Below are 21,724 nucleotides of genomic sequence, written 5' to 3'. Positions count from 1 at the left end.
ATTTTTACTTCTTTTTGGCTGCGCTGGGTTTTCCTTGCGGTGCACGGGCTTCTTTTGTGGAGCTCCGGCTCTTGGTGCCCGAGAGCTGCCCAGCAGTTGCAGCTGCTGGTCTCCAGAGCACAGGCTCAATAGTTGTGGCGCACGGACTTTGTTGTTTCCTGGCATGTGGGTTCTTCCCGGACCAGGAATCAAATCCGTGTCTCCTGCATTGGCAGGTGGATTCTTTATCACTGAGCCACCAGGGAAGCCCTGTTGTTAAGTTTTTAATGTAAAAAAGTCATGCCTTCAAACAACCCTGGTGGCTCAGACAGTAAAGTGTCTGCCCGTGACGCAGGAGACACGGGTTCGATCCCTGGGTTGGGAAGATCCCCTGGAGAAGGAAATGGCAACCCACTCCGGTACTCTTGCCTAGAAAATGCCATGGATGGAGGAGCCTGGTGGGCTACAGTCCATGGGGTCGCAAAGAGTCGGACACAACTGAGTGACTTCACTTCTCTTTAAAACAAGTATAGAAGGAAGGAGCTCTGAGGTTCTTACAGGGCCCCAGGGATCAAAGCTCTAAGAGGGTTCACATGACACTCACAAAGAGTCAACGTGTTATGTCAGTTTTTAGTTGAGAAAATCCGTCTTCTTGGCTCTTTGGAGCTTGCTGCTTGGTTCTCGGTGTCTTTTTGGAAGTCAGAAACGGGACTTAAGTTTCCAGGCTGGAGGTTGTAGCACCTGCACTTGTGGGGTTGGAGATACGCAGGCTTTTTTGGGTGATAAAGGGCCCTTGTCTTCGGGGTGGCTGGAAGGAGGCCTGGCGAAAGGAGAGAGGGCAGTCCTCAGCGGGCGAGGCTTCCGCTGCCTCCGAGAAGCACCGGAGTTGGCCTCTGTTCACCGTGTTCTTGGCAGAATCGGTCACCTTGCGGCGATACATCCACAGCACCTAAGCTTTTTGACAGATCTGATAATTTCATCATTAAAAAAAAAAAAACCGGAAAAATCCAGAAAGGCTTTTAAAATGAATGATTCAAATGCTGCTTGATTTTGTGACATTATTGGAAAGAAGGAAAGCAGGTGTTTGACAGCGGAGGGTGGGAGGCTCTTTCCATCTGTGAGCCTGGCCCCTGGAGAGCTGCCTGGACTGGGAGGGACACCCCTGGCAGGAGAAGACCGTCTTCAGGGAGAAGTGATCAGTGCCCCGCGCAGGCCCCCAGAGGGCCTTCGTCGGTGTCTGTGGTGGGAGGCAAACCTCCTCTCATCGGCTGGACTCCTGCATCCGCCTCGCATCTGTCTTGTCACATCTTGTTCTCTGCCTGGAAGTGAGAAGCCACTTGTAATTAATTGTGCTGTCTTTTAAATGGAACGATGTCATAGAATGTAATTTATTTCTCTTCTTGTTCTCCTTGAGTGCATCCTAGAACGACAAAGATTTTAAAAGGAGTCCCGAACTACCTGTCTCTTGAGGAATTCCTATGAGCTCCCAATTTCTTTACACTTCCATGTTTCCTGTTTTGCTTTAGGAAAAAAAAAAATTAAGTGGATTTGACAATAAATGCAGCTATGGCAGGAATTACGTTTTCCTGAGCTCTGTCAGGTGATTTCTCTCTTTCGGTATTTTTGTTTTGTATACTGGTTCTCCTTACGGGGAGAATTACTTAAAAGTAACACAGTAATTAGTGTTTGGTGTAATATAATTCCAAATGTGTAATCTAATATAGAAGGACATTGGCTGCTTTTAGCTTCTTTATTATTGTCCAGATTGGTTTAGGGTAATGGGGTTAGAGATCTCTGATCTTCTGTAGCCAGAATGCATTAATCCAAGGATTGTGGACTGAAAACTGAATCTCCTTCCTGAACTTTAACACTGGCGTTTTTTGGTCTTTTAGTGTGTGTTCTGTACGTGATTCTGTTCATTAAAAATGGAAATGATATTGTTCTGCTCCTAGTAAATTCGCAAAATAAACTCGTTTTAAACAATGGGGACGATGCAGAAAAGCAGATGAAGTGAAACAGAACCACTGCTAGCATTTCAGTGTGCATCCCTCCACGTTTTTTCTGTGACTGTGTCACCTGCCCCCTCTCCACACACAACAACAGTTGGAGGCATTCTGCCTGCTGCTCTGCATTGTGCTTTTCCTTCTTAAACATCGAGATGCTTTTCCATGTCAGTAAATCAACACTATTTCGAGTGGCTGCTTGGTATTTCATTGTATGACTGCAGGGTAATTCCCGTAATTAATTGATGTCTGCTTAGGTAATTTGCAGCTTAAAAAGAAATTATGGAAATCTCCAATGACTCTGTGAATCTTTCCACTCGTCTTAATTATTTCCTGAGGATAAACCAGAAGTGAGGTTTTTTTGCTTTTTCCTTATATCCATTTTTAGGTATAATACATATGTATATGTGGAATCATCTTTGCTTCCGTATCTAGCAGCTTCTGTGTTCCCTTTCATCTTTGCAGTTTTTCCATTTTTACACGATTTTATTTTTGTTCTGTCATTGTTTTCGGCAGTGTCTTGTCTACTTTTTTGCTGCTCTTAATGTGATATTTATTTTGGTAATGATTTTATTATCTCTGTCTCCAGCCGTGTTGATTTGGAGATTTTGAAAAGAGAGTCCCAGTTTTCTTTAATTTTGAGTCAAGAAAAGTATTCGTCTGAAATGTCTCCCCTCTCCCTTGGGCATTCCTTCTGCCTTTTCCCTATTGCATTTTTTCACCGTCTCTTCCCTCTTAGAGGCGTCTCTGCATGTTTCTCTGGGGCTTGCTCTGGCCTGGGCATCTCTGGAGGGGGCAGTTCCATCTGTCCGGCAGGGTGCCCAACGAAGTGCAGGGCCCCCAAGTCGCCTCTGTCCTGTACCCCTCTCCTCTGTCCAATTCGCTCTTCCTCCAGGTGACTTGGCCAGCATCTCCTAGTTTGATTGTAGATGGACCTTTTTTCTTTTTCTTTTTTTTTTTGACCTTTTTTCTTATTTTCATTTTATTAACTTCACTGTGGATCAGAGGAGAGCAGCGTAAATGTGCCTTTCGCTTGCCTTCTTAAAAGAGGCTATTTTTGTCTTTTTAATAGTAAAATACATACGAAGTGTTAGTCGCTCAGTCATGTCCGACTCTTTATGACCCCATGGGCTGTAGCCTGCCAGGCTCCTCTGTCCCTGGGATTGTCCAGGCAAGAATACTGGAGTGGGTAACCATTCCCTTCTCCAGGGGACCTTCCCCACCCAGGGATGGAACCCGGTCTCCCACACTGCCGGCACATTCTTTACCATCTGAGCCACCAGGGACGCCTTCCTTTACTGGAAGTGTCACCTTAGTTCTGTTGAAGCCTGGGCTCCCTCTGCAGGACTGGTTCCTTCGAATGGGAGCTGGGACATCCACACTTGCCAGGGTAGGACCAGAGAGGACCCGGGAGGAAGTGCAGCTGTGTTTGTGTAATAGGTGGTTCATCTCGGGTAGAGTGCTTCGGGAATGACCTTACTAATGTCTGGCAGTAAACCATCTTGACGGAAGTCCTTTAAAGATCTGCCTTTAGGTCAAAGCTTTCTTTCACAGTGTTTGCTGAACAAGGTCTTGTGAGTCCTGAGTCATTCCAGTGGGTGGGCTGGGAAAGCAGGAACCCTGTGCTCGTGGGGCCTCTGATGCTCCTCTGGTTCTGTTCTGACTCGGCTCAGTCCCACTGGCCGCAGGTCTTTTATGGCAGGGATTTGCGGAGGTTGCCTCCCTGGTGCCCCTCTGGAGATTGCTGGAAAGAAGCTAGCTCTAGGGACCAACTGTGGGCAGGGTCTGGGGTCTGTGTGTTTGCAGCAGACCCTTTGGGAGCTGCATCTTGACTATTCCAGTGTGATATTTCCAGACCTCCCCATGGGAACTGGCTGGCATTCCCCCTCCCTTCCCCCACTTACCCGGGGAGGGGGCAGGGTCCTGTGTGGTACAAGATTTAGTGATGAATTGGGGCACTGCCTGGCTTGGCGGGGTCTGTGCCCCAGTCGCCATCAGGTGCCCAGCCTGCTGCCGTGGGTTAGGAACCCCAGGGCTTGGCCTCGCTGACAGCGTGTTGACGGTGGACCAGAATGTTCTGTGGGAGAGCAGAGAGCCGAGGACCCCTTGTGTGAAGAGCAGTGCATGGGAGTTCAGGCCCGGGATTCGTGACGGCTATTTCTGTGCTCAGAGGCCTTTTTATTATTTTTTTTTTTTTGCTTCGTGCTTCCGGAGAGTTGAGGTTTCTAACCTGTGACCTCTGAATCAAAGCTGAATAGTTGTGCGCGCTTCAGTTAAATGTATGCATACTTGCCGGCGCACTCCAGCCCCGGAGCGGATTTGTTGCATTATTCATTTGATTTGCCCTTCAAGTGTTGAGTTCTCTTTTGGGGGGGATGCTCAGTGCTGGGGGCAGGGGGTGAAGGGGGAGCTTTGGAGGAGGGCGGCAGGGGCTGTCCTTTCTTACTCAGCCAGAGAGCAGCTCGGAGGCCAACTCCCCACCCCCCACCCCCCACCCCTTTTCCCTGTGCTGGAGTTTTCTGACCCAGGGCGGCTTTGGTTAGGTGGCTTCCCCTGCACTCTGCCCGGAGGGTCTCAGACTTTGTTCTCTGTCCCATTACCTCCACAACAAACCTATTCTTCCCAGCCTATATGTTAATGCTCTGGAGGTTGAAAATTATGGGGTCTGAACTTCAGCTAAGCTGTTGCGGCTGGATACTGAGAGTTAATACTCAGACACGTGCATGGAGACAATACAGTGAAAGAGAGTCAGAAGATAGGCTCTCTTGTCCACAGTCCCAGGGGTTTGCGTTGCGTCCCCTCAGTTTCATTGTGTGTTTTGTGCTCCAAGAGAGGAAGATTTGATACAGATGCTCTCCTCCTGGAGATCAGGAGCCAAGAGGACTGAGTGTTTGTTCGTAACTTAATCTGAAGTCAGTGGACCGTCTTGTCCATTGTTTCCTGGATCTGAGATGTCAGCTAAACGATGGTTTTCTGACAGACGGGTGTGAGGGATTACCGTTTTAGCGGTTGCGTTGAACCCGAATCTGCAAGGCTGGCTCCATTTTAATGACCATCAGTAAAACACAGGGCTGGGAGGAAGTTGGAACCAACCTTCAGGTAGAGTGTTTGTTTTTATTTTTTGACTTTGCAAAGCATGAGTGTATCGTATTTGTCAGTCCTTTGCCCTTTACCTAACATATAAGAGAGACTTGGCACGAATGGTCTTTATTCAGCTGTATTTACTCAAGTTTGCTTGCCTTCCAAAAAGTTGCTTATTTTGGTGCCCCCCCCGCCCCCCCCCCCCCCCCCCCCCGACAGAGCAGTTGACCACCTGATCGAAGGGCTGACTCATTAGAAAAGGCCTTGAGGCCGGAGGAGAAGGGGACGACAGAGCATGAGATGGCTGGATGGCATCACTGACTCAATGGACATGAGTTTGGTAAACTCCGGGAGTTGGTGATGGACATGGAGGCCTGGCGTGCTGCAGTCCATGGGGTCGCAAAGAGTTGGACACAACTGAGCGACTGAACTGAGCTGACAGAGCAGTCAGCACCCAGGCTGGTGGACTCTGGTGCCGTAACTCAGGAGCGTTACCAGTCCAGAAAGTGATGCAGGCCTGGCAAGGCCTTACGGTGTTCAAGCTGGGATCAGAAACGAGAAGCTGTTAATGGCCTGTGAGTAGAGGAAATTAAATCACTGAATCCTCCCCTCTTCAAAGACTGGGAAACCACAGTTTCTTCAGAGGTTCTTTCCCACAAGTATCAAGCAGGCACGTGGTGGGGCCTGGCTTTGAACCCGTTCATCTCAGAAGGCTACCCCCTGAACCACGACGCCCCCCACACACGAGGAAGCCTTGCGTTTCCTGTGTAAGCGGCAGGTGCTGGTGTTGCTGAAACCTGGGATTAAGTGGCACAGGCCACGTGAGTTCCAGGTAGTCTGCCGTGTAGCAGGCAGTCCGTGCTTACTCCCTGCTTGCAACAGTAATGGAACTAGTTCTAGAAAATAAAGTCCTGCATTTCAAAGATTGATGGTTTTTCCTTAATAATTACGGTCTAGCGAAATGCCAGACAGACAGATGGTGCAGAATGCAGGTGAGTCAGGGCTTTGCTCACAGCATTTAATTCCCCTGGTACGCTTATTACATTGGCTGCCTCTGAGTCAGAAGCAACAAATCTTTCACGACAGAATTTAAAGATTTATTTTAAAGTGCAGTTTTTCCCGAATTGTCACCATGTTTGAAATCTGATACTGAGATTGTTCCCTTTCTTCTCTTCCCACAGCCCCAAAGGTTTTTTTTTTTTTTTTTTTTTTAATCCTATTGCTCTTCCAAAGATAAAAGGAAAACACTTTTTAAACTTTGAACAGGCACCGCACTTCATAGGTAGTTTGTCAAGGTCCTGTCACGTTTGGTCTTGAAGCTTCATGGACACGTTGGCCAGAGGCCTCTACAGACCATTCTGTTGGGCTGCTAGATTGGGTGGGGGAGTAGATGGAGTGTGAAGCTGAGGTTAATCTTGGAGCCGTGAAAGAGGGCGGAGCTATGTTTTATTTAAAAAAAAAAAAAAAAAAAATTCATTCCCTGGACGTTGAGCACTCCCTCCGTGCCAGAAATCTGGCAGAGTGCTGGGGTAGGATGAGCCGGGTGGCGTCTCTGCCCTTCCCTGCAGTCACTGGGGAGGCAGGTTAGGAAGGATACGCCCTGTGTGGTTTTGCTTATAAACAGCCTTGTCGTCGTGGCATCTTCTATGTGTCATAAAATGCCCTCCTTCCAGGTGAACAACTCAGTGATTGAACAACTTTAGTAACTTTACCAAGTGGTAAAATCACCCCCGAGGGGGTGTAGAACATTCTCCTTCCCCCAGTGTGGTCCCTCGTGCTGTTTCTCTCCATCAGTCTGCCTTTTCTGGGTGTTTCCTGTCCAGGGAGTCGTACAGCACGTGGTCCCTCGTCGCTGGCGGCTTTGACCTGTGTTTCCGAGGGTCATGACGTAGCACGTGTCCATCGTTAGCGCCCATTTCATGCTGAACAGTGTGTTGTTAAGAATCACCACGTTTCTCGGTCCATCACCAGCTGATGGACATAGAGCTGATTTCCAGTGTTTGCCTGATTCGGATGCTGCGTATCATACGTCCGCTTCGTAATTCTTTGAGTGGCTATATGTTTTCATTTCTCTCAGGAGTGGAATTGCTGGGTCCTAAGGTGGTTTTATGCTTAACGTTTTGAGAAATTGCCAAACTGCTTTCTGAAGCGGCTGCACCATTTCCTATTCCTCCAGCATATTGTGGGACATATTGTGGTTTTCATAGATTTATTACTGCTGCTTCCAGTATAGCATGGATATCGTACATCAGTATGGCAAAATGGAGAAAAGCAAGCCAATAACCCAGAAGTTGTGATACAGTGCTGACTCTTGGAGGCGTCTGAGTGTTAGAGCCAGCCTCACCCACCCATGAGAAAGGGGTGTGCCTCAGGTGACACAACTGGAGTGAACAGGTTGGAAGTGTTAGTCACGCGGTCATGTCAGCTCCTGCTGACCCCATGGACTATAGCCTGCCCAGCTCCTCTGTCCGTGGGATTTCCCAGGCAACAGTCGCGGAGTGGGTATCCATTCCCTTCTCCGGGGAACTTCCCAACCCAGGGATTGAACCCAGGTCTCCTGCATTGTTTGCCGTCTGAGCTACTAGGGAAGCTTCTGCTTTGTTTTGGTGGGGCAACTTTTTACGTAAGTTTTGGTTATTAACCCGTTTCTTTCGGTCATCCCCGTGAACCAGAGCCCTGGACTCTTATGTCTACTTATTTAGTTTTCCTTATGGTATCTTCCAAAATCCTGACAGATTTTGAGAGGGCAGGAAAAAGTGATCCCTTTACCATGGTTTTCTGGGTAATGAGGAAATGCTTTCACCTCCGTTTGGGTCTGATTAAGGAGTGAGCAAGAAAGAAAGGCTGCTGTGGGGGCCTGTGGGAGAGGTAATGAGCCCGGGAGGCTGAGCGGCAGGTGAGTCACTGTGGGGAACCCATGCGAGAGCAGTGGTTCCCACACACGGAGTGCTCCTGGGGCATGTGTGTGTCACACAAACATAGGCTGGGAAGAGGAGGAGAAAACGGTCCACAGAGACGGGAGATGATGAGACAGATAAGATGAGCTGACACCTCATCCCTGGAGCCGAAGGTCAGTGTAAGGTGGAGATAAGCCGCTGCCCAGGAAGGGGTCAGCAGAGTGATGGCCCAGGTGGAAACGCCCGTCTCTGCTGAAACCTGAAGTCCACGGTGATCCTCAGGGCGGAGGTTCTGGAAGCGGAGGGCACTTGCTGATTGCCTGTGGACCATGACACTGATGAGGGGTGACGGAGAGCAAGTAATCTGTCGTGATGGCGAAACCCGGGCGGCAGCTGGAGGCCAGGCGGGGTCCGCCGACTGTGACCTTGAGCTGAACCCGGAACTGAGCGGAACGAGAGGCGCCTAGTCCTTCCGCGTAGATCAGCTCTCATCTCCCCTCCCGTGCGGCCTTGAATGGAGGCACTCTTCTCCCCCGTTTACAGAAGAGGAAACTGAGGTCCGGGTCAGCTGGGTGACTTGCCCAGGGTCCCTCATCAGGTCTGGGAATCAGATGCAGGCGATTTTGCGTCTCCCCTCTCACTCCCTGGAGCTTCCCTGGTGGCTCAGGTGGTAAAGAATCCGCCTGCCATGCAGGAGACCCGGGTTCCATCCCCTGGTCAAGAAGATCCCCTGGAGAAGGGAATGGCAACCCTCTCCAGTATTCTTGCCTGGGAAATCGCATGGACAGAGGAGCCTGGCGGGCTGCAGTCCATGGGGTCTCCTACCTGGGAGGCAGCGCTGCCTGCCCGAAGCCCCCGTCTGCGCTGCTGTGTGCTACCTGCTGGGGAGGCCAAGCAGCCAGGGTGCCCAACCGGGTCTCTGCTCCGGGGAGAGCGCTCCCGCCTGTCTCCTCTCCGTTACCGCTGCAGCGGACACTCAGTGAGGGTCCCCTCCATGCGAGGCTGTGGGCTGTGTGACGTTAGCCCCTTCTCTGCAGGAGAGGGGACCAGTGGGTGCGTGGTCTGCTTGGAGCCCCCTGAGGTGGCAGTGTCGCTCTCGCCTGGACTGGTGTGTGCACCTTGTTATTTGAGCCCCGTGTGAGGACCAGCCTCCTCCACGCCTCTTACCTTGTATGAGTGAGCTGCCCTCTGCACTCAGGTTTCTCCGCTGTGTGAGGCTCGAGGTCCCTTCTTTGTGGGCTGGCAGCTGGGAGGCCCCCAGACGAGGCCTTGGCAGAACTGCTCGGCATGCACCTTCGCGAGAGGAGCTCCTGGGAACAGGAGCGACTGCTGGTCGTCAGGGTGTCTCGGTGTCAGGTCTGGTCAGTGTATTTACAGCGGCTGGCTTGTTGTTTGTGTTTTGGTTTTAATAAAGTAGTTGCCAGGATTCATTTCTCAATGAGCTATATACATAATTTCATTTGGAACGCATGGCATATCTTTCATCAAGTGCTTGCCTAAACGAACCCAGCCTGAATTCAGTCTTTTCCGCGACACCTGGGCCTGCTCGCCACCTCAGAGAAACCCCAAGCCTTTGTCTTCCACCTGGGGAGCCTCTCACTGCAGAAAAGCGCACCCAGCATCCTCTGGGGGAGCTGGCTGGAGGGTGACAGGTTCCTGCGTGGGGACTCTGGGGTGCCGAGCTCGCCCTGAGGTTCGTGACCCGGGGCGAGTTGCAGCCCCAGGCCCCTGGCTCATCCTGCAGTCGGGCCTTGGGGTGCAGGGGCTGTGAAGGAGGTGACCCCGCCGAGCATCCAGCACAATGTCTGGGAGCGTTTGGCGCTGGGCAGGTGGTCGGCATGGTCGTACCCAGATTGTTCAGTCCGTCCTGAGAAAGAGCTTGGCCCTGAGTGAGTGATGGCGGAGGGCTTCTCCGGGCGGCTGCCAGCCTGGACCCCCATCCCGCATCCCAGAAGCGCGTCCTGCCTGAAACAAGTAACTTGAGTGTTTGCAATCACTTTTTTCCACTTCAGTTTTAATGCTTTTCTAAAAACTGCATTTTGTTTCTAAGGTAGAAACTGCCGTTTCTACCTTAAACATCCACATAAAAGAATAGAATGCTGTCACTAGGATTCCCTAAATATTAAGAGTTTTAGGAGAATTTCTAGTAAGTTGGATATGTAAGTCTAGACATAAGTTCATGCATTTAACATCTCCGTCTCGGTTTTCTTTTTTGTCACATTTTGTCGAGTGTTTGTTCAGGTGGCTGGAAACACAGGTGGGGGAGGTGGGTTTACTGATGGGGTTGTGAGGTGCGTGTCACGTGCCTCAGGGCGCTGGGGTGAGAGGCTACAACGGGCTGCTCATCGGAGGCAGCGATCGATGTGGAAACGGGCTGCAAGGAGCTCCCCCGGAGTGCCGGGGGCTTGATGCGCTGCGCAGGGAAGCCCGTTTCTGTGCAAACCTGGGACTTAGGTCTCACCCTGAAAAGTGGCTTCCCATCAGTTAGCTCAGAGTGAGACTTCTTCTAAAAGACCATCTGAGGATAGAAATCTGTTAATGCTGAACTAATTGGAGCCACCTGCTATTGAAAGCAGGTGGTAAATAATGGTAAATAATGGTTACTGATTCAGTGGACGAGTTTGAGCAAACTCCGGGAGCTGGTGAAGGACAGGGAAGCCTGGCGTGCTGCAGTCCATGGGTTGCAAAGAGTCGAGCGACTGAACTACAACAACGGTTTTTATTTTGGGGACTTTAAGTCAGCCAACTAGTTAATGTAAAACACTTGGGGCTAGAGATGGAGAATGGGTGTCCTTGGTGGTCAGCCAGGCTGGAGAGGAAAGACTGGACACGCAAGCTGCGGGGGGCCCCTCTGCCCCCTGCTCTGCTGTGAGGAGAGCAGGTGAGCACGCTGAGGGGAGTTCTGCAGGCCTGTGACTGCAGGCGGCCTCTGGGGCCAGGGCCCCACTCTCAACCTTGGCTGCACGGTGAAATCTTCAGGGTGGGTTACAGGGAGGTTAAATAATGCTGGGGCTGAGGCCCTTGCCCCAGGGATTGGGGTTTGCTGGTGGGGCCGGCTCACAGGCAGTCCTGGCTGGTTGCACCCGTGCTGGGAACCACTGGCCCTGCGCCCGCCCCCCTTCCCCTCCCGTGGGGTTCCCTGTGCCCTGTGGGTCCCTCGGGGTTGCAGTCTCTCCCCTGGCCCCCGAGTTCCTTCTGACAAGGCAGAGGAGACAGCAGACTCCTCGGGTGGTTCCTTCTTCCTCCCAGAGACAGCCGCCATGTCTCTGGTGCCTTTGAGGGGTGCGGGCTGATGGAGAAGGAAACCATGGTAGCTTTGCTCTGGCTCCCCGGGTCCCGAGGCAGCATCAGGGGGTGAAAGAGAAAGTCCTGCCCTGAGACCTTCTCCCCAGGTTGGAGCAAGGAGCCCGAAGTTCTCCTGTTCTGCTTGTGGCGGGTGGGGGTGGGCGCACGGACATGTGGCCACGACCCATGTCTGGTGGCTGGACGCCTTCCTAGAAGTGTAGGAGGGTCTTCCCCAGCCAGGGAGAAGCGGGGGTTCCTCCCCACCTCAAGTTTCTTTCTGCCTCTGCTCCTGGAGATCGGTGGGGTTTGAATGTTGTAGAGACTCCTCGTTATAGGATTTCTGGGAACACCCCTGTAAAAGAGTATTTGGCTTTGAGGGGAGGGGTGCTTTTTCGGTTTATTAACTTTGCGTTGGCCTTACGTGTATGTATACATAATCCTGTGTGTATTTTATGAGAGGGCAGCTTGAGTTTCAGGTGGGCGAGGTGTGGGAAAGACGCTGGTGTAGAGTGAGCTTTGAGCTTATTAGGAGGGAGACCCTGTTATGGGTCAATAGGCCTGATGAGACAAACGGCTCAAGTGTACTTTGAGTCCGGAAAGCCTCCTGAAATGTAGTGGTTAGATTAAACCGATGAGGCAAGTTTTCAGGAGTTTTTATTTGTTCTAATTAGCTTTAAAAATATTTATGGGAAGAATAATTTGTGTTTTTTTAAAAAGTAGGAATATGAAGTTAAGCCATACTTTAAGACCATAACTTTTCATCTCATCGGGGCCATGTGTTGTGCATGATTTGTTTTCTGTGTTTGGGCCGGTGTTTTCAGTTCAGTCACTAACTCGTGTCCGACTCTTTGCAACCCCATGGACTGCAGCACGCCAGGCCTCCCTGTCCATCACCAACCGGAGCTTGCTCAAATTCATGTCCATGAGTCGGTGATTCCATCCAGTGTTTGCCAGGCCAGTGTTTTATAGTGATTTCTAAAATGTCTCCAAAGCTGAGTGCTGGTTTAAAACCGACCTCACTCGCCTTAGCTGTGCTTGCTGAGAGCCAGCGTCTGCCCTGCAAGGTAACAGCCGTCACCTGTGCTCTGCAAAAGGGTTTGCGGTGGGCCTCACTTTCCCTTCTGCACTTGGGTGGATTTGATCCTCTGCCTGCACCTGTGAGGTCAGTAAACACTCAGGCATTGTTTTTCCCATTTTATCCAGAAGTTAAGACCTTGCTCAAGGTTGCGCAGCAGTGTGTTACTGCAGGAGGGAAACCCAGGTCTTTTGAGTCTTAATTTTGTGCTCTTTCTGTTGCAATCTGCTGCCAGAGCTTGGAAGGCAGTTATCAGCATGCTCGCCCTTTGGAGTCAGATGGCCCCGAGTTCCATTTCCAGGTCTATCACAGGTCCTGTGTCCTGGGGCAGATCCCGTAGCCACCATAAGGCAGAGATAACCTCTCCTTCCGGGGGCACATTTGGAAATGGGGGGGCGTGCAGAAATGGCAGCCATCTTTCTCAGGGTTCGTTCCACCCAGGCCAGGTCTGAGACTGAAGAGTTTCACGGCCTCTGACTGCACCTGCTTTGTGATCTGGGGAGCCAGGATTCCAGCTCGGTTATGACTGTCAGCATGTAGCGGCCTTATGCATTCAAACCTTCTGCAGATTGTTTTGCAAGATTTCTTAGATTCAAGTTTCTGCTCAGAAACAATTAACAGGATTCCTGTTACACAGACCAAAAGTATGTGTTTGTGTCCTCTTGACTAGCTGGTGGGGTGTCTGTGTGTCCCAAGGCCTCTGCCTTTTGCCTTTTTTCTACGTGAACTTGGGCCTGCATTCCTTTTGCCACTTAAAATCCCTTCTGCTCATCTTGAGCCCCTTCTCCTGAGGCTGCTGATGCAGAGCGGACCCTTTTCTTTTCGAATTTATTTTTGGTTGTGCTGGTCTTCATTGCTGTCTGAGGGCTTTCTCTAGTTGCAGCGAGCAGGGGCTCCTCTCTAGATGTGGTGCACCGGCTTCTCATCGCAGTAGCTTATCGGCTCTTGGACTCTGTAGTTGTGGCACAAGGGCTTTAGTAGCCTCTCGGCATGTGGATTCTTCCTGGGGGCAGGGATCGAGCCTGTGTCCCAGCACTGGCAGGTGGATTCCTATCCACTGTACCACCAGGGAAGTCCTTTTCTCTATTTTAAGGGATCTAGTGGTCACCATTATTGGCAAGTTTAAAAGGGAGGTTTATGAAGGCTTGGAAGGTTCTCATAGGCACCATCTTTTGCTTATTTATAGCGCCCAGGAGAAGGAAATGGCAACCCACTCCAGTTTTCTTGCCTGGAGAATCCTGTGGATGGAGGAGCCTGGTGGGTTGTTGTCCATAGGGTCCCACAGAGTTGGACATGACTGAAGCGACTTAGCATGCATGCATGGATTGGACAAGGAAATGGCAACCCACTCTAGTATTCTTGCCTGGAGAATCCCAGGGACAGAGTGATGGGCTGCTGTCTGTGGGGTTGCACAGAGTCGGACACGACTGAAGCAACTTAGCAGAAGCATCCTTTCTTAGCCCTGAGAGCCTCATACTGGGGGTGGGGAGGTGTCATTGCCCGGGTGGCTCAGCGCCCTCCCTGGACCCTTGTGTTAGAACACCGCCCGGGCCACAGGGCCCTCTGGCCTCGCTGGCTAGTGCACCCCAGGGTGGCCTCTGTACTTGGGAGTTTCACAGCTGCTTCCTTCTCTCTTTCTGAGGATGTTCACTCAGGCCTCCTAGCATTCTCCTTGTCCCCTTCCTGAGGGAGGAAGGGGGATTTTAGCTGATTTTAGGATTGTGCCATGGAGGGCGTGCCGGTTTGTGAGTCTCGTGATCTGGGTTTTAATTCTGGTTCTGGTTCAAATAAGAGACTTCTAAGAAGCTGCTCAATCTTGACCAAGTGTTGTCAGAAAGAATAGCTCGGTGTTAAGTACACACAAAAGCAACCGTAACAGCCAAAGTGGTTTCTGTTTACTAAGGACTGTTCAAGCAGATACCATTCAAGGAGCTTTCATTAGGTTCTGATTTTATCCTCTCGGCATCCTAGGCAGTAAGGAGTGTTACCGTTGTACGTATGTGGAAGCAGGCGGGGTGTTTCCATGACTCGCTGGTGGTATGGTAGAGCTGAGACCTGAACTCGGGTTGCTTAGAATGCAGGTACCTGTGGCCACCTGGAAGCCTGGATTTCTGGCAGATGGTTTAAGCACTCAGAAGGACCGCATTGAATCTCTGTGTTTGGTAGCTTCTCTGGGGTGGGGGCGGGGGTGTATGTAGTGTCTTTTCTCCGCAGGTCTTGTCCAGCTGCTGCCCCCAAAGGATGCTTTGCAGAATCAGAGCCGAGCATCTGTTTAGTGTGCCCAGGACTTTGTAATGTTTTAGGCCATAGCTGCATGGTTTTCCTTGTCTCCTCCTCATTATGAGCTGAACTTTGGCTGGGTTTTTTTTTTTTGTTTTTTAAATTTTTATTGTGATGTGTTTTTTTTTAGATTGACTCATTTATTTTTTGCCTGTGGGGGTCTTCGTTGCTGCTCACGGGGTTTTTCCTCCTTGCGGCACGCGGGAGCTCCTCGCTTTTTCCTCATTGCGGCACGCGGGAGCTCCTCGACTTTTCCTCGTTGCGGCACGCGGGAGCGCCTCTGTTGCAGTTCGGAGGCTTCTCATTACGTGACTTCTCTTACTGCCCAGCACGGGCTCTAGGCCTGAGGGCTTCAGCAGTTGCCGCGTGCGGGCTCAGTTGCTCCAAGGCATGTAGGATCATCCTGGACCAACCGGGACCAACCTCCCCTGCATTGCAAGGTGGATTCTTAACCACTGGACCACCAGGAAAGCCCTTGATTTTTTTTTTTTTTTTTTTAAACGGGGGTTAGGTGTCACCTGCAGGTTCCCGTGCTGCTCACCTCTTTGATGGGTTAGGTTGGCAGGATTGCAAGATTACGTTCTTAAGTGGCAATTGTAGTCTCGAGGGGAAAAATACTCTAAAATGTCATGAATACCAGTGTCATGAAGCACGTGCCCTGGCCAAAAGGAGCCCTGGAGCCAGGCTCCAGGTTCGCATCAGCAGACAGGAACTTTTCAGCTGTAACAGTGGAGTCATAGCAGCCTCTTTGGGGGCACAAGGAACCAGGTGTAGAAAGGACCAAGAATTCTAGTAGAATCACCCACTCGGGATGAGGAAGCCCCAGTGTTACCCCTCAGTCATTCTGCCCCTGGAGAATTCTCTATCCACAGAGTCATGACTACAGCCTGTAACCCTGGGTGGCTCCTAGACAGTGTTGAGAAGTTAGGTGGTCAGAGGGTAAGTTAGGGGATCAGCAGGAAGTGGGAGTGGGAAGGGGCTGTGGGCTTCAGCTTCATGGTGAGTGCGTGACTTCAGCTTTGAGGTGGTGTGCTGTCCCCTCTGCTTGAAGCAGTGAAGGAAAAACCATGAGCTGCGAGGAAGCCGAGCTCTGCCAGCAGGGTGTGCAGGGGGGTCTGGGGAGTGTAGCCGCTGTGGGTGAGCCTGGTGTGGTCGGGGGACCGCATGCAGAGACAGTTTTGGTCGGTGGGCGTAAGACAGGAATTGCGGTGCAGGGGTTTCCAGCTTTGTGAATAACAGATGGTAACATTGCTAATAAGGGGACCCATGGGGAAACCGACGTGGGAAGATGAGGTCATGGGAAACGGCCGGCCTGTAGCGCCCGCCTGGGTGCTGTGGGGAGGTGGGGAGAGCGGGGTTCTGAGGCCAAGTTGGGCTCCAGGAGGAGAGTTCTGTCCTTCACTCTGGATGCTTACCAAGTTCAGAAGAAGGAAGGGGCCCGCCTAGTCCAGACGCGGCCGAACCCCGCTGCCCTCTCGTCTGTTGCTTTGGGGCTGGTGATGTGATAAGGTGCAGGTATTAGAGCACAGCAAACCTGTTCCTTTTTCTTTTCCTGGATTTTGGCTTCAGCCCAGAGTGGTGCCGTGTGCACAATTGTACAAGTAGTACGTCTGAAGCTGAGGGCCTTTGAAGGTTGATTAGTGATGCCAGATGCAGTTTTTCATTGCCAGAAGTGATCAAAAGAACACAGTAATAGCTGTTCAGGTTTAAAAATATAAAATACTTAAGTCATCGCGGAAGTATTTTAATGAGTTCTCTCGATGGATCATGAAATGGGCTGAATGACCATAGAGGCCAGAGTTCCAGCTGGGTGCTCCAGTGGGGGGTGGGGAGCAGGCATTGCACCCCGGGGTTTCTTTTCTCAGGGGGATCAGAATCCTTCCTCAAGGTTCAGGGACCGGACCCCTCCCTGTGCCGCCTGCGCTCATTCCTGTTGACGTCCAGCTTCCGGGAGATCCCAGGCTTTGGGGTAGCCGGTAGCCTGGCACTTTCATGTCATAGTTATTGAGAAACATCTGCTGAACTGGTGATCCCAGATCGCCTGGGTACGTTCCCTTGGTTTTGGCTCTTCCATGATCTTGAGCCAGGCTTTCCTGAGCTCAATGGGGAAGGGACATTGGGAGCCTTTGCAGAGCCCAGACTTGTGCCTGGACCCCCTACCCCGGGGGAGCTGCAGCGTCTCCATATTTTGGTCGGTTTCAAGGATCCTGACCTTAGGGCATGTAATGAATGCCCTGATTTTTTCTAAATTTTGAAGTTAAGACAAAGTGTGAGTGGGTAGAAAGGCTTAGAATTTCACTGACCAAAGTTTGCAGAGACAGATGGCTTGGAGTTGCTGTGGTGAGGAGGGTGATGGAAAAGACTGAAGCCATAAGAATTAGGATAAGCTAGTGTCATCTCTTGAAAGTTTTCACTTAACCTCCAGGCTCCCCCAGATAGGATCTTGGGCTGTTTCCTGACCCAGGTGGGGAAGGTTTTGAGGGATGTGGAGAGGTGCGAGCAGAGGAGACATCAGTAAGGGAGTGCCGTCTCTTAGACACATCTCTTGGTTGGTGGGTACCAGATCCCCACTCTTAGGTGCATGTAATCTGGAGAGGTGCTCCTTTTTCTGTTATTTTTCTCTCCAGTCCTTCCCTCAGGGGGGAAACACAAACCCAGGGGCCAGTTAGTTCGGTGGGATCACATAGGTTCAGTTCAGTTCAGTTGCTCAGTCGTGTCTGACTCTTCACGACCCCATGAATCGCAGCACACCAGGCCTCCCTGTCCATCACCAACTCCCGGAGTTCACTAAGACTCATGTTCATTGAGTCAGTGATGCCATCCAGCCATCTCATCCTCTGTCGTCCCCTTCTCCTCCTGCCCCCAATCCCTCCCAGCATCAGAGTCTTTTCCAGTGAGTCAACTCTTCGCATGAGGTGGCCAAAGTACTGGAGTTTCAGCTTCAGCATCATTCTTTCCAAAGAAATCCCAGGGCTGATCACCTTCAGAATAGACTGGTTGGATCTCCTTGCAGTCCAAGGGACTCTCAAGAGTCTTCTCCAACACCACAGTTCAAAAGCATCAATTCTTCGGCGCTCAGTCTTCTTCACAGTCCAACTCTCACATCCATACATGACCACAGGAAAAACCATAGCCTTGACTAGACAGACCTTAGTGAATTTGTGAGACTCACACCCCCTCGGCCATGGAGTAATGATCTCCTGGCTCAGCTGCAGGACTGGGAAAGTTCCACTGGGCATCGAAGTGATGTTCTTGAGTGACTGGTCTGGAATCTGGAATCTGTGCAGGCAACACCCACCCCCCACCCCGCCCCCGGTCTCTGCCCAAGTTCCCCAGCTCATTGCCCTAGGAGAGGGGAAGGATGGGGAAGGGTCCTGGCTTTCCCTGCTCAGAGAAGACCAAGCCTTTGTGTGTCCTGACTCCTGCTCAGGAGCTGGTTGCCTTTCAGGCACGTGGGGGACGGCTGGGGTGAAGGGCAGGCCTTTCAAACCTCGGATGATGACCAGTGCTTGGTTCAGCTTAGACCTCTCTGAAAAGAGAATTATCGAGATGGTCGGCAGGATGATACCCCTCCTTCCCAGGAGATCTTCTGTCTTCGGAGAGCGGATTCTGGCCGCAGAATCTTGACGTTCCTTTGTGCACTAGGTCATCTCTGGCTTTGATTTCCTGACCGCACTGCACGGGCTGCAGCGCTTGGTGACAGTCTTGTGCAAGAACTGCCGAAGGGCGGGGACCCTTGTTTGTTCAGGGCTCTGCCGTCATCATCTTGACAGATGGCTCCCTTCTTTTTAAAAATATATTTATTTTTTGGTTGCACTGGGTCTTCGTTGCTTCACTCAGGCTTTCTCTAGTTGTGGCAAGAGGCAGGGGCTGCTCTTTCTTTGCTGTGCACCGGCTTCTCGGTTGCAGTGGCTTCTCTCGTTGCAAAGCACAGGCTCCAAGCTCACGGGCTTCAGTGGTTGTGGTGTGGTGGCTCCAGGGGTATCAAGCTCAGGCTCAGTAGTTGTGGCCCACAGGCTTAGTTGCTCTGGGGCAGGTGGGAGCCTTCCAGGCCAGAGATGGGGCCCGTGTCCCCTGGATTAGCAGGTGGGTTCCCACCTACTGCACCACCAGGGGAGTCTGTGGCTCCCTTCTTGCCAGGGGTGGATTTCAGTTCGGTTTACAGCTGGTGGCCCAATGGCAGAGGGTGGAATGCTGCACCATACTTGAGCAGGAGCGAGGCAGAAGACCTCCATTGACTTCATGGGTGCAGATGCTTGGGAAAGGGCCTCAGGGAGGAGGGTCAAGGGAGTAGTGAAAACTTCTGTTTTTTCCTAAGTGGTTTTAAACCCAGCACAATGGAAAGGGGCAGTTTATTGAAATGACACACTCTTCGCCCGAGTACAGAAAGTCTGTCTGTCTGGACCCTGTCCTCAGGAATGGACACTTTTGTCTGGCAGTGGTCAGTGATCTCTGTTGATTTCTGTTATCAGTAGGGTGACATATCACCCCAGAACTTTGTGCCTGAAACAAATAGTGATTTAGTGTTTCTCCCGATTCCTCAGGTTGACCTGGGGCTTTTCCTCAGGGCTCGCTCACTGCCTGTGGTTGGCGGGAGAGCTGCTGGCCTGGCCCGGATGGGGCAGCGAGGACACTGGGCGTCCTTTCCTGGGATCCGGTTAAATATTTAGGCCAAGGCAGCAGCAGTTAAGTGCAGATGCATGGCACTGTGTTTGTTGGACACGGCCTTCTCAGAAACAAGCTAGGGTGTATGTCTTTTTCTCTGTTAGATGATGTTGCTGGTTAACCTATGTTTCACTATATACCTACCTAAGAAAGTTGGGGGCGGGGCGTGTAGGGAGAAAAGTAGAATTTTTGCTTAGACATGAGTGATTTATCAATAAATCCATATATCATGTTCAGATAAGTGGTTTGATACTTGTTTATACAAAAGCTGGAGCCTTCCTCACTTTCTGTAATAGAGCTGGGTCACTGTTCCTGTTTGCACATTTGCTGTGTTTGATAGTGTAACTTGCACACGCAGGTGAGATTGAGAAATGTTTGTGTCCTGAGCGTGAAGACCCATGATTACCACCAGCCTGATCCTTAAGTGAGGAAAACGAATCTGACCTTGAAAGACCGTGGTCTAGCGGTTGTCAGTACCCCTGTGAGTTACTGAAGTTTCCTTTTTCCTTCTCTCCTGCAGAACCTAAAAGCAGATCCAGAAGAGCTTTTTACCAAACTGGAGAAAATCGGGAAGGGCTCCTTCGGCGAGGTGTTCAAAGGCATTGACAATCGGACTCAGAAAGTAGTCGCCATAAAAATCATTGACCTGGAGGAGGCAGAAGATGAGATCGAGGATATTCAGCAGGAAATCACAGTGCTGAGTCAGTGCGACAGTCCCTATGTAACCAAATATTACGGATCCTACCTGAAGGTAAGGCTCAAAAGAGGCGAACACGCGTTTCCATTGGGCCGAGCCTGACTGAGATGTGAGCCGTGGTTGGGAGGGACTTCAGTAAAGAGCACAGCAGCCTCTCAGGAAGAAGTGTCCCGGCCTTTGCAGTTGAAAGGACCTGGCTCCGATGGTGCTCTCATCTTAAATGTCACTGACGGAAATGTATTTTCAGTAGAAAGTGTTTGATGTTGAAATTCTCTTTCAAACAAGCGTAAGCTCTGAGTAAGACCTTGTCATCAAAAGTGCATTCTTTTTAAAGCTGTTACAATGACAGCCACTCATCAATTAATTTTAGCATGGTTTGTGATGAAGACTCAGGCCAACCTAAGAATATGAGTCTTTTGATATTTTCATATCAAATGTGTTTTAATTTAGTGTCTTTTTTTTTAACTGCTGAGAACTGAGAATGTTGATTAGTGAGCTATTTTATCTCTGTTTGACTTCGAAGAATTCTCAGTTAGTAAATAATTAAAGTGGTGGTTACAGTATAATACTACAAATAGTCCTCAACCTTCACGCAGTTCTTCAGGTGGGGAAGAATTCTGTTAAAGACGGTTTCCCAGTCCTGTGTGAAAAGTTTGAGATTGTTCCTCATGTTTCAGGTTCCTTGACATATATCTGTCTTACTGGTTTCAAAAATCTTAAAAGAGTTGGTGAAAAGCTTTCTGAAATAATTCTTGTGGAAACTAGAACTTGGCAGATAGAAAGAACTTCCTGAGGGGTGGGCAGCAGTGCGCCCGGGTAATGCAAGGCCAGGCCTTATCCTGCCCCGGGTCTGTCCTCTCGGGTTGCCGTGTTGTAGCCATCAGCCTGCTCTGACCTCAGAGGCCTGGTGCAGGCTTCGATTTTGTGGAAATGCGGTAATAAGGTATAAGTGGGAGGATGGGACATTGGTGAGCTGTTGATTCACTGAAATGCATATTTAAAGGAAATAAATATTGGATGGTAATGCTATCTTTTTTTCATTGCCTAAAGAGTGGCAGTATGTCATAGGTCAAGTGCAGCAGTTTGAAATGGGAAGAATAAGTTTCGGAGTCAGTTGTCCTGGACTTTGTGTTTAAATTTCCCTGCTTCCTCATTTGTAAAATGGAAAATCATGGTATACACCTCATTGTGGCAAAGAGTAAATAGAATTGAGTATATGAAAGTACTGGCGTGTCGTGGGTACTTATTGAGTGTTAATTTCCTTTCTTAATTGGCTGGGTTTATTTCCATTTATCTCAAATTACCTCTCAGTGGAGGATGTATCCACTGAGGTTGGAAGTAAGAAGGAGGGGGGTGGCAATGACAGTTGCCGTGGGGGAGCATCCAGCTTGGGTCTCGATGGGGCAAAGGGGAAGCGCTGTAAAGAAGCTCCATCATTTTCATGGTACGAGAGATGGGCACACGTGACTTCCACACGGGAAGGCAAAGGTCGTCTTGATGTTAAATTTCTGTTGAGAGGAAAAAACTTAACGGCTAAAGAGACTCATCTTGAGCTCTGTCTGCTGATTATCACTTATCCTTTGAGAAATGACTTCAACATAGTTTCGTAGTAAATCCAGAGTTGGGTTTCACGTGGTATGCAGGCATTGTAATTTTAACATGAATTACGGTCGCTTTGGCAAAGGAAGTATGGAAGAACCTCACGAATTTTTGCTGATGAATATACCAGCTAATATCTCACTATGGAAGTGCAGGAGCAGTG

The 21,724-nt window shown here is 50.4% G+C and overlaps 1 protein-coding gene across 9 annotated transcripts in view; it reads left to right on the top strand.

The window, feature by feature from the left end:
• STK24 (serine/threonine kinase 24) overlaps positions 1 to 21,724 on the top strand; it is a 145,171-nt gene that overhangs the window by 72,029 nt on the left and 51,418 nt on the right. For 4 of the 9 annotated variants that reach the window (XM_086330354.1, XM_086330347.1, XM_086330350.1 and 1 more), the window contains exon 2: positions 19,786 to 20,016. Coding sequence is in view for 5 of the 9 variants with exons in the window: in XM_086330347.1 (XP_086186473.1) it covers positions 19,786 to 20,016 (231 nt within the window). In the remaining 4 variants the exon portion in view is untranslated. Of the gene's footprint in view, positions 1 to 7,061; positions 7,164 to 9,841; positions 9,935 to 10,588; positions 10,842 to 12,210; positions 12,310 to 19,785; positions 20,017 to 21,724 lie in introns of those variants that run through there. The other 5 variants (XM_086330349.1, XM_086330352.1, XM_086330344.1 and 2 more) reach the window with 4 other exon arrangements.

This window comes from Bos grunniens, chromosome 12, assembly GCF_055505025.1.
Source record: "Bos grunniens cultivar Pamir isolate PY7600 chromosome 12, Bosgru_T2T1.0, whole genome shotgun sequence".
In the NCBI taxonomy this organism is placed as follows: Eukaryota; Metazoa; Chordata; class Mammalia; order Artiodactyla; family Bovidae; genus Bos; species Bos grunniens.
The sequence above is the reverse complement of the archived record's forward strand: the minus strand, read 5'-3'. Positions and strand labels throughout refer to the sequence as shown.